This window comes from Oncorhynchus clarkii, chromosome 30, assembly GCF_045791955.1.
Source record: "Oncorhynchus clarkii lewisi isolate Uvic-CL-2024 chromosome 30, UVic_Ocla_1.0, whole genome shotgun sequence".
NCBI classification, from domain to species: domain Eukaryota; kingdom Metazoa; phylum Chordata; class Actinopteri; order Salmoniformes; family Salmonidae; genus Oncorhynchus; species Oncorhynchus clarkii.
Genome location: NC_092176.1, coordinates 1,289,692 through 1,301,681, shown reverse-complemented (window position 1 = coordinate 1,301,681; position 11,990 = coordinate 1,289,692). Strand labels below are relative to the sequence as shown.

General features: G+C 42.9%; 2 protein-coding genes across 5 annotated transcripts; both read right to left on the bottom strand.

The window, feature by feature from the left end:
• Window positions 1-2,685: 2,685 nt before the first annotated feature.
• On the bottom strand, window positions 2,686-7,828 carry LOC139389727 (protein fem-1 homolog C-like). Its single transcript, XM_071136642.1, has 2 exons — window positions 6,213-7,828; window positions 2,686-5,568 (listed from the first exon to the last, which is right to left on the bottom strand). The coding sequence occupies exons 1-2, from the start codon at window positions 6,754-6,756 to the stop codon at window positions 4,265-4,267; spliced, it is 1,848 nt and encodes a 615-aa protein (XP_070992743.1). The 5' UTR covers window positions 6,757-7,828; the 3' UTR covers window positions 2,686-4,264.
• Window positions 7,829-9,479: 1,651 nt separating this feature from the next.
• On the bottom strand, window positions 9,480-11,662 carry LOC139389951 (transmembrane emp24 domain-containing protein 7-like). 4 transcript variants are annotated; one of them, XM_071136996.1, is made up of 4 exons: window positions 11,602-11,662; window positions 11,055-11,282; window positions 10,711-10,956; window positions 9,480-10,472 (listed from the first exon to the last, which is right to left on the bottom strand). In XM_071136996.1, exons 2-4 carry the CDS (start codon window positions 11,220-11,222, stop codon window positions 10,236-10,238), a joined length of 651 nt encoding a protein of 216 aa, XP_070993097.1. In that variant the 5' UTR covers window positions 11,223-11,282; window positions 11,602-11,662; the 3' UTR covers window positions 9,480-10,235. The 4 variants fall into 4 exon arrangements, with proteins under 4 accessions (XP_070993097.1, XP_070993100.1, XP_070993101.1 ...); XM_071136999.1 differs by having other exon boundaries at window positions 11,055-11,263; window positions 11,602-11,661; XM_071137000.1 differs by having other exon boundaries at window positions 11,055-11,227; window positions 11,602-11,652.
• Window positions 11,663-11,990: the final 328 nt, after the last annotated feature.

Sequence of the window (11,990 nt, the reverse complement as noted above, 5' to 3'; positions counted from 1 at the left end):
ACATCGGCTATGGAGAGCGTGATCACACAGTCGTCCGGAACAGCTGATGCTCTCATGCATGTTCGAGGCAAGTAATACTGAAACATGCACGAGAGCATCAGCTGTTCCAGACTGTGTGATCACACTCTCCGTAGCCGATGTGAGTAAGGCCTTCAAACAGGCCAACATTCACAAGGCTGCAGGGCCAGACAAATTACCAGGACGTGTACTCCGAGCATGCGCTGACCAACTGGCCAGTGTCTTTACTGACATTTTCAACCTGTCCCTGCCTGAGTCTGTAAATCCAACATGTTTCAAGCAGACCACCATAGTCCCTGTGCCCAAGAACACTAAGTTAACCTGCATAAATGACTACCGACCCATAGCTCTCACATCTGTAGCCATGAAGAGTTTTGAAAAGCCGGTCATGGCTCACAACACCATTATCCCAGAAACCCTAGACCCACTGCAATTTGCATACCACCCCAAGAAATCCACAGATGATGCAATCTCTATTGCACTCCACACTGCCCTTTCCAACCTGGATAAAAGGAACAGCTATGTGAAAATGCTATTCATTGAAGACAGCTCAACGTTCAACACCATAGTGCACTCGAAGCTCATCACAAAGCTAAGGACCCTGGGACTAAACACCTCCCTCTGCAACTGGATCCTGGACTTCCTGACGGGCCGCCCGCAGGTAGTAAGGGTAGGTAACAACACATCCGCCACACTGATCCTCAACACGAGGGCCCCTCAGGGGTGCGTGCTCAGTCCCCTCCTGTACTCCCTGTTCACCCATGACTGCATGACCAAGCACGACTCCAACACCATCATTAAGTTTGCTGATGACACAACAGTGATAGGCCTGATCACCAACAACGATGAGACAGCCTATAGGGAGGTGGTCAGAGACCTGGCTGTGTGGTGCCAGGATAACAACCTTTCCCTCAACAAAGTCTATTCCCCCTCAGGAGACTGAAAATATGTTGCATGGGTCCTCAGATCCTCAAAAAGTTATACAGCTGCACCATCGAGAGCATCCTGAATGGTTGCATCACTGCCTGGTATGGCAACTGCTCGGCCTCTGACCGTAAGGCGCTACAGAGGTTAGTGCGTACGGCCCAGTACATCACTGGGGCAAAGCTTCCTGCCATCCAGATCTCGTACAATGCTGTGTACTACTCCCTTCACAGAACAGCTTAAACTGGCTCTAACCAGAATAGAAAGAAGAGTGGGAAGCCCCGATGCATAACTGAGCAAGAGGACAGGTACAATAGAAGGCCAGCATCCCGGAGTCGCTTCTTCACTGTAGCTGTTGAAGCTGGTGTTTTGCGAGTACTATTTAATGAAGCTGCCAGTTGAGGACTTGTGAGGCATCTGTTTTTCAAACTAGACACTCTAATGTACTTGTCCTCTTGCTCAGTTGTGCACCGGGGCCTCCCACTCTCTATTCTTGTAAGGGCCAGTTTGCTCTGTTCTGTGAAGGGAGTAGTACACAGCGCTGTACGAGATCTTCAGTTTCTTTGCCATTTCTCGCATGGAATAGCCTTAATTTCTCTGAACAAGTATAGACTGACGCATTTCAGAAGAAAGTTATTTGTTTCTGGCCATTTTGAGCCTGTAATTGAACCCACAAATGCTGGTGCTTCAGATACTCAACTAGTCTAAATAAGGCCAGTTTTGTTGCTTCTTTAATAAGGACAGCAGTTTTCAGCTGTGCTAACATAATTGCAAAAGGGTTTTCTAATGATCAATTAGCCTTTTAAAATTATAGACTTGGATTAGCGAACACAATGTGCCATTGGAACACAGGAGTGATGGTTGCTGATAATGGGCCTCGGTACGCCGATGTCGATATTCCATTAAAAATATGCCGTTTCCTGCTACAATAGTCATTTTCAACATTAACAATGTTTACACTGTATTTCTGATCAATTTGATGTTATTTTAGTGGACATTTTTGGGGGGCTTTTCTTTCAAAAACTAGGACATTTCAAAGTGACCCATAACTTTTGAACGGTACTGTACATGTTACCTCAACTAACCGGTGACCCTGCACATTGACTCTGTACTGGTATCCTGTATATAGCCTTGCTGTTGTTATTTTTCTGCTGGTCTTTCATTATTTGTAACCATTATTATTGACTTAAAACATATTTTTCTTAACTGCATTGCTTGTTAAGGGCTTGTAAGTAATTATTTCACTGTGTTCAGCGCATGTGACAAATACAATTTGATTTACTTCCACACTTGACAGACTACAGCTACGAACATGCGCAAATCAACCAGACATAGAAAACAACCTTGTTTCAGTTTTAAATTAGCACTTGAGAACATTCCAGAGAAGAATTAGGCTACTGTTCAGCAGAGTTGACAAAAGTTGAAGAGATCAAACATATGACAAAGAACCCCTAGTTGACACTTAACCCATGTTTTACACAAATAAGATAGACAAGTTAAACAGTGAGAAAAACAATAACATAACCAACCATGGCCAGCTAGAGGCCTACTGTGGTCATAGAGCAACACCCTACCTGCTACATGCATTACTCACCATGACTCATCAAAAGAACATCCAGTAACTGTGCAATATGTTTAACGTGCTGGGAAAAGAAAATTAGGTGTGTGCAGGGAAGTCACCACAAAAGTTTCATCCTGTTGCATAGCTATCTGGGGCTGATTCATAACACTGGGGCAATGAGGACAAGTGCAATATGGGTTTATTGTCAAATCGGTTCTTAAAATATGAACTTGATATATGTCACTTTGTCATATGAAGTCTTAAAGTCTGTTGTAATAAAGTGCAGAATTAAAGCAAGTTCCCTGGTGGAACTGTACATTTGTATGGTTCGGTGAAATGTATTTCTAAAAATATGAAAAGCCCTTTAACCACACGAATAAAGCTAATGTGCAAGGTTATTTCACAAAGCTCAGCCCCACTGTACAAGGCCTCCCCTCTTTTCAATTAGAATACAATTTGATAAATATAAAGGTTTCACGTTTGGGTTAGTCAGAGCTCTGAAGAGTTTATACGATAATTGATATGTCGTACAAAGCTCAATGTCAATGAATTTCCTGTAAACTCAAACTACATGCACGGCCATACTAGTATCCAACTAACCTGTGTCTATTGTTTTTGTGCTCAGCTCACCATAGAACAAATCAGGCTTAAAGATCAATAACATGAAGCATATGGGCTGCATACACTCCTACTCAAAACCTGCACACAATTACCTTTTACAGTTAACACATGAAACCACGCAACACTACCAATCGAACAGTATTCAGCAATTGTCACATCCCTCTTTGCTTAGTGTAACAAATTATGGAAACAAAGGAACAGGCAGTCACCACATATGATGCTAAATATTGCACAGACAAGTGCTAACACAGAACAGTCGCATATCATAGCCTGTGCATAGGAGGAATAAAGCACTTATGGTATTTGCAAACATTACCACTTCATAAAGCTTCATGGTTTTGATAGAGAAATTAGTTAATTCCATTACACTCAACTACGCCGACACAAAACCATGACAACATAACCATTGAATGAGAGCATAAAGAATTTATGATTAAAGTTAAGAGTCCATATATTGGCAACATAGTAATGGAAAAAAGTCTCAGCATTCCACCATCTTTGCATAGATAGAAAGAAACAAAGAGATGGGGGCATGGAGAAATCTCTCAATGATATCTTAATAAATAGCATGGAAAATGTAGAAATTAGTAAGCTAAAAATATTGTGCATGCGCATATTTTAAAAATCCCTATCAGTTTGCCACAGAGCTATAAAGGGGGGCTGCACTTCCTGATTTGGCCTATTTTCTTCAGCCATGTACATTGTGTAATTTGCTGATGGTCCCTAACTAGCCCCAAAGAAATATCTAATGTCAAACCAAATTGGCCATGGGAACTACTATGGTTGCGTGCAGCTCTGCTCCAAATTGATGATTACTTGGGTGCTGTCAGCTGTGGGCAGGATTGAAATAAATAAATGTTAGGGTACTTTTTTTCCCTATCATCTCGCAGACTATGACCAAAATTATCCTATTTACACTTTGTAGTCAATTTTGACACTATAATAAATGTTTGACTCATATCGATAGGCTGTTTTCAAAACAAGAAGCAAGAAGTTGCTTTTAGGGACAGTTGCTTTTTAATTCTTGCTTCGCAAGGGAGGGGGGGGGGGAGTTCACACAATGTTCATCATGGACTCCAATACAATCAAAAAGAGTGCACGTGGGGCAAGGAGAATGGTGGCGCACATCTTTCATAGTCATTATCTGTGGAGAAGCACAAAGGCCTCCAGCTTCTCTGGGATGTTTCCTCTGTAGCAGAGGCTGTGCTTGATGATAGCCCGTGCAGCCAGACACTGCAGGGTGGTGTGGTTGATGGGCTGGATCAGGTTCTTGGCCATCTCCTTCTCGTCCAGCAGGTCGCAGGCCGTCTTCTTCAGGGAGTTGGTGCTGTCAAAGTGCGTGCCGCAGGCGATCAGCAGGTTCATGATGTCCGGGTGATTGTTGGCGGCGGCCACATGCAGGGGGCTGTTGTTGTCCTCGTCGCGGCAATTGACGTCCGCCCCACACTCCAGTAGGATAGAGGTGACCTGGAAAGAGGGGAACTTACAGACAGGATAGCGGCCCACGCAGGTGGTGTTCCTGTCCACGGCCAAGTGGAGCGGGCTGTAGCCATTCTTCCCACAGGGCTGCAGCTTGAGGAACCTGTAGATGGTCTCCTTCTTGAAATGGTCCTGCTCCACGGTACAGGGGACCTTCTCCAGCAGGCAGATGAGATGCAGGATGATGGAGAGGGCCTTGCTGAGCTGGGCCGGGTCAGGCTGGGTTTGTTTCCCTGCACGTTCAATCTCCAGCACGCTCTTACTGAGGATGCCCATGAGGTCGTTGAAGGAGACTGAGGTGCCCAGAAGGCCTTTAGCACGGTCCTGGAGCATGAAGGAGAATAGTTCAGCGAAGGACAGCAGGCTGCTGGCTGTCATGGGGCTGAGGGGGTCCAAGTTGCTCTGCTGCATGTCAAGCGCATACTTCCAAAGGTTGATGCAGCGCTCAAAATTCCCAGAGTCAGCGTATACAGCTCCCCGGTAGCGGATGTAGTAAGAGGTGTCGGGGTGGGAGGGGCCCAGGATGCGCTCTCTAATGAGCAGGGCCTGCATCCTCATCTCATCGGGGTCTGAGATCAGGCTGTCTAGCTCCTCCCCATTACTTACTTCCCTGGCATAGTCATAGGCCATGATCAACTGCTTTGGCTCAGCTTTGTTAAGAACATTTTTGCTGTCACTGTATCTCAGGTCCATGGCCCTCTTCCAGTACTTTAATGCCCCAAGAAGATCTCTCTTTTTGTCCACAAAAGTAGCACCAAGCAGTTCGAGGGCGTTTATCCTCTCCATGTGGTTTGTTTGCTGGTGTTGTGTCAGATAGTCAACAATGTTAGTGTGGCCAGTCACACTAGCAGACAGCAGTGGGGTCATTCCATAACCATCCCTCTCCATGGTGGCACCATATTTTAGCAGCATCTTCATTATCTCCAAGCTGCCAGATTCAGCACAGTCATGTAATGCTGTGTTACCTGTGAAGAAAGAAATACTAATACATGTTTTGCAAACTGGAAACCATTTTTGCAGACATTCTAGCAATAAATAAATATATATTCAAATTCATTGAAAGTAGATGTTTAAGTGAAGAGACAAAAAGGTTAAATTTTCTACATTTCATAACTAAATATGTTTGTCAAATAACTTGGTAAGCAAATGTCTTCCCACATGCTTGCCTTTAACCCTTTCCCTCTAGGAGTAGACCAGTGATGTAAGCAATGTGCAAATCTAAGCACCTGCCAAGGAGGTAAAATTCTCATGGATTGGGACAGATCACAGCTATTGCAAGGCTTACATTTAGAACAGGCCTGAGTGGTATCATGTCCCCTAATTGGTTTAAACACAAATTTCTCCATCTTGTTATTTGACCCGATTAGATGTCCAAATGGAGGATTTACCTCAAGACTGTCTGAAAAACATGCACAGGTTTGGGAAATTGTATCAGACAAATGTGATCTGCGTTTAACAGCAAATTACTTAATGTTTAATCATTTTGGTTTTGATCTGTCATGACATAACAGAGCAAAGCACCTGCCAGGAACTAGGCCTTATATCGTTGCTCAGGTAGACCCAGGGATATAAAATACAGGGAAATAAACATTTGAATGTGTGACCTCACCTTTAACACTTTTCCTGTTAACATCAGCGTCTTTCTCCAATAGATACTGGGCAATTTCCTTGTGTCCTTTGTAACACGAGATCATGAGGCATGTGTGACCATGTCTGTTTGCTACTTCCAGGTCTGCCTTGTGCTCTACCAGGTATTTTACAATGTCCAGATGCCCATCGAAGCAGGCTGCTCTCAGGGGGGTGGAATTGGTGAGTGTTGTATTGTTCACAGAGGCACCGTGGCCAAGTAAAGACTGCACGACTTTCAGGTGTCCTGCTGCTGAGGCAGCCCATAGAGGGGGGGCACCTTCGATAGTCTCTCCATCAAAATTCACTGACCCCCCAACCTCAACGGGTGCGCAGCAACACTCCAAAAGATATTCCACTAAATCCAGGTGTCCGTATCTTGCAGCCATAAGCAAAGAGGTCGCACCGTTGGTTTTCTCTGCCATTAATTTGGTAACCTCTAGGCCAGTTTTGTTCTCCAAAAGTTTCTGAAGCAACCGTAGCTTGCCATCTCTGGCTGCATTGAACACCGCCGTTTGTAAATCCATTTATGCAGCTTTGTTCACGGACACAGTTGATTAAGACACGAGCGTCTTAAAGTATGTGGCAGGTGTTGAGCAGAAGCCTTTGTTTGTGGCGCTAGCTAGCCTTGAATAGGTTGGCACTCGATACTAGGGGACTAGCTAACTACGTATTGCTAAATTAGCCAAACGGGAGGCAGAAATCAGCCAGCTAGCGACTGAAAAACGTATTTGTTAACATTGGCATGCTCTGCTTTGCCCTCTTCCCTATTGAAAGTTTGCTGGCGACGGAAATATAGCTAACTTAATAAAATTGGCTGGGTAGCTAGTTACGGCACTGTTCAACCAAATAGCATGGGTGTAATCATTACGCAAAATCTGTTGCCAACCCGATAACTCCAAACGGGAAACGATAGTTTACTGGGCACATCCAGGTAGGTCCCGCCCTGTTTCGTTCCGTTTGGTTGTTAAACGGTAAAAAGTTTGCGTAATGAATATATCCCATGGGTGTAATCATTAGCAAAACAGTTGAAAAACATTACGTTTTGCAACTAAAACGAGTTTCTATTGGACAAATGCAGATAGATCCCTCCCTGTTTCGTCCCGTTCGCTTCCGTCTGAGAAACGTTTTGCAAAAGAATCGGCGTAATGAATTACGCCCCAGCTAGGCGTGTTCAGTCTACGCTGTCCGACGTCCTTTTCAATTTCATCAAGCAATTTTTTAGCCTTAATTCTGCATGTCATTTTCCGAAAGAACCATGTGTAAATCTAGATGTTTTATCCAGTTTAAATATCAAGAAATACGGTGAGGCCAGAGAACATCCTCCCCGCTTGGTATTTAATGTACAGCTACGCTAGCTAGCCAACATTGTCCAGCAGCCGAAGTCGATTGCGATGCCTTCTTTTTCTTCGTTGATCAGCTTGTTGTGTTGTAGATGTTCCCGCCCGTTAAATCTATCCCAGAGGAAATAACACAAGAAAAACTAGCTAGTATGGCAATTTTTCTATAATGTTCTTTGAGGGGGGCGGGCAAATTTGTCGACCCACCACACTGGTTAGATCATCACGACTCAATGGGCGGATTCGATTATGCTGGGGTGTGGGACACGTGACACGAACGGGCAAAAACGGCGAGGGAGGAGCACTATATAAATCGAGAAGTAATCTGCACCGCTCTGTCATGTTGTCAAAAATTAGGCAGCGTAGTGCATCGTCCCGAAACGATAGCGCCCTGGACTTCGGGCTAGAAGGTCGAGGGTTCGAGACCAGCTCTCCCAGCCTGTTTCATTACAATATGTTTGCATTTTCAAATTACTTTTCATTGTGTGTATATTAACCGTTTTTATCAAAATAAATCACTATTGCCTGTGAAAACTCAGAATCCTACTCATTACTCCAAGTGCTTGGTTTACGTGACATTTGTTTTGAGCGGTCTGCTCCGTTTGGCTTTGAACGGGGCACCTGTGGCTCACGCCCGGAAGCAGCCCTGTTCCAAAACAAATGTAATCAACTGTAACTCAGTGCACAACACGCCTACCCGGACAGATTAATCGAGTCCCCTCATTACCCACAGTACACTGCTGTCAATTCGAAAACAATGCGTTTTTTAAAATTCCTATTTATTGAAAAGGAAACCATCCAATCACAGAGCTGATATTCGCTTACGCAATAGCAGTTAAAGGCAAATACCCGACTCCATCATTTTAGGAGGTTGAGTAAGATGTCATTCGTTTTTGGGGTTTGTTGTGAATAAAGTTGGCATCTGCGCATATAACTGTATTAAACGAATAATAACATATTTGCATGTCCTTACAAGCAGATGGCGATTGCATTGCATATATTTTGTTGGCTACTACCACCTCCTGGAGGTTGAGTGAACAATGTACAGAGGATGTTTTTTTTTCCTGTGATCAATTATTTGATCAACAAGCACCAAGTGTACATAGAATCAAGATTCATTTGAGAAAAAGTTTAATGCTTTCTGCAGTTCTTGAAATCATCACAACAATGTAATCATAAAATGTTTCAGTACACATTTCTCGGTGTTGTATACAACCGCACCTTTCATGATGTTCACAAGTGTACATGGCCCACAAGCTGCGTCCTTTGTAAAGAACCAAATGAAATACTTGATCATTAGCAACCTGAGCAGTGAGTGGATTTTTATGTATCAGCTATTCCTGATGATACTGATATTCTGCATCACAATATAGAGGTAATTGTCAAAATAATGGAAACACGAGTAAATGAGGGATATTGAAAGCAAGCACGTCCACACAGGTGTGGTTCTTGAGTTAATTAAGCAAATAACATCCCATCATGCTTAGTATCATCTTAAAAAATGCTGGGCAGACCATTATTTTTCCCCATAGGATGACAATGCACCCATCCACAGGGCACTGAATGATTTGATGAGCATGAAAACCATATGCCATGGCCGTCTGTCACCCAATTGAACACTTGTGGGAGATTCTGGAGCGGCATCTGAGAAAGCATTTCCACCACCAACAAAACACTAAATTATGGAATTTCTCATGGAAAAATGGTGTCGCATCCCTCCAATAAGGTTCCAGACACTTGTAGAATCTGTGCCAAGGTGCATTGAAGCTGTTCTAGCTTGTGGTGGCCCAATGCTCTATTAAGACACTTCAAGACACTTGTCTCCTTTATATTGGCAGTTACCTGTAAATGCTATCTATTTATATGGCTCAGGTTATATATTGATTCAATATTGAAGGTCTGACAATGGGTTTACCAGAATGTTTATTAAGCTATGCAAATAAGCAAACAATTCCTTGGACTGCCAACAAGCTGATGACTGTGCAGAAACAATCATGAACAGTACGCAAACATATGACCACACACATGCCTAATATGAAATAAATTAAATCATTTTGTGCTTACACCAGCTTCATATTTATGTTTTAAACATAAACCAACAACAAAACACCAGTTACAATAAAGAGATGGTTAAACTCCTAGTCAAGTTCCATCCACCCAAAACACAACCTCTGCTTGCCACAAGCCTGTTGAGTGGAATCTCACATTAAAAACAAACCAATTGTTTACAACAGAGTACTTTTGATTTGTTTGACATCACAACTTGAATCTAACAACCAAGTTTGAATTGTCATTGCTAAGGAAGTGAGAACTGTGCACAAATTAAATTATGAAACTACGATTTAATGTATCAAGAAGGTGTCAAATTAGAACTGCAAGACGGGCTACCAGTTTGTTCACATTATTCTGGTAAACAGTGTTGTAAAAAACAATGACAATATGCACCCACATGATAAATATGTTGTTGCATTTCCAACATTATTTGCTAGATTTTATTTAGATAATCCAGTTGGTTTTTAAAAGTAACTTCAAAGCCTGAACGTACCTTAAAAATTCTAATTCTATGAATGGCATCTATAAAAAAAATATTCTGCCGTGAACTGTTGTTGGTGGCGTTGGATCTGAAGTCCCTTGTGGAGGTGACCGGGATGAGATGCTGTGGGATGTTAGGATCCAACACGCGTGGTGGTGGTCTTCCTGTCAGAAAAGAAGCTTCTCAGCAAGACCACCTGGCTGATGCTGACTACCAGCAAAATTAAGGCCTCCCCAATGGACCAGAAAGCCACTCTTGTGTTAAGGTCCTCGGCACGGCTGCGTCCCTGAGCCTCCCGTAGACGGAAATGTGTCTGATAGTCAATGACCGATTTCAGGGCCTCATGAATAGACACGCAGGCAGACTCCATCTGAAACAGGTATTTACAGACTTTAAAAAAGGCATACAAGATCCCTATATGGTTTGACATGCAAATAACCAGAAATGTATGCCTATGCACACAGTTCTTTCCATTAGGTTTTTGCCAAATGGGGCAAACTGCATTTAATTCTGTTGCAGAGGATTAACAGATTGTTTTGATTGAACTGCCATATTGAAAATTGCACAGAAAAACACCTCTCAGCAATAGTCATCAACAACAGATCTACCTGGGTTAAAGCAGTGACCCTGTTCTCATTGGGGAAAAGTGGGGGATCCTCTCCAACTTGGAAATCGAAGTAGACGGTCTTATGCGTGAAGGTGGAAAACTCATTGCTGAAGCAGAACTTATATGTTCCGTTCTTGGCAGCAGTGAATGTAAAGCTGTCATACTGCTTCTTCATTTCTTTGTAAAGAACAGTACCATCTGCATCCTCTAGACGACAGTCAACATCGTAATGCCCGCCAGTGACAACCTGGAGAGAAAATATTTTGTTTAAAATACAGCCTAGCAATTTAGCTATAGTTATTCCCATAACTCCATGTCATAATGTGAGGGCCTCAATCAACTTACCTGGAACTCAAGTGTGCACTTGGTACCAATTGTAATATCTTCATAGAAACACTGTTTTGCGTTATCTGGAAGCTCAAACGTAAGCTCGGAGCCAAACGTCCAACCACAGAGCAGGTAGGCCCAAAGAACCTGCACCAAGACTCTGATGGTACCATGATAGCTGTACATCTTGGCTGGTGGAAGAGTGGTAATCTGATATTGCTGTGAACCTGCAAACCAATACTATTTCTAGATAACATCAAACAAATACCTAAATAAGAAAAACGTATACATTGACATGTGAACTAATAACATATGACTGAAATGGAATGGTCTACAAACCAAACCCGAAATTCACAATTGACTAACGTTAGCTTGATACGCTAATTTAGCTCTAGCTAGCTGACACGGCCGATTCACATGCAATCTGTTTTTATTAGAATTTGAGTTGGCAAGATTAACTAGGTTTACAATGAACATTACAATAATTTATTGTACACACATTTTAAGTCATCGTTGAATAGCATGCTATTTTAGTTCAATATTGTGGTTAATTCAAGCTACTCACTTTAAATCCCTCATCCGGATGAAAGTAGCTACTAGGAGACGTAGCATCAACGAATCACCTCATTGGCTAACATGAAATGGCCACGCCTCCGTTCTTCTACTATTGGTCAGAATGATCGGAGGAAGCGCTCTAACAGGAGGTTGTTCAGTTCACTTGAACGTTTGCTACCGTGCGAAACGGTTTGTACTGTACGACACGTTTCCCCCAATACGTTATTGAACAGGATTTGACGTATGTTTGCTGGGTGTGGCTTGAAGCAATGAGTGACATTTAAAGGGCAGTTGCCACGCTGACAGCGTTGCCCAATCCCTCCTCGTTTTGCAACTGGTCGTTCGTTACAGCACCGTTTCCGTTCAATAAAACGTTCCAGAACGTGAACAATTAAGGAA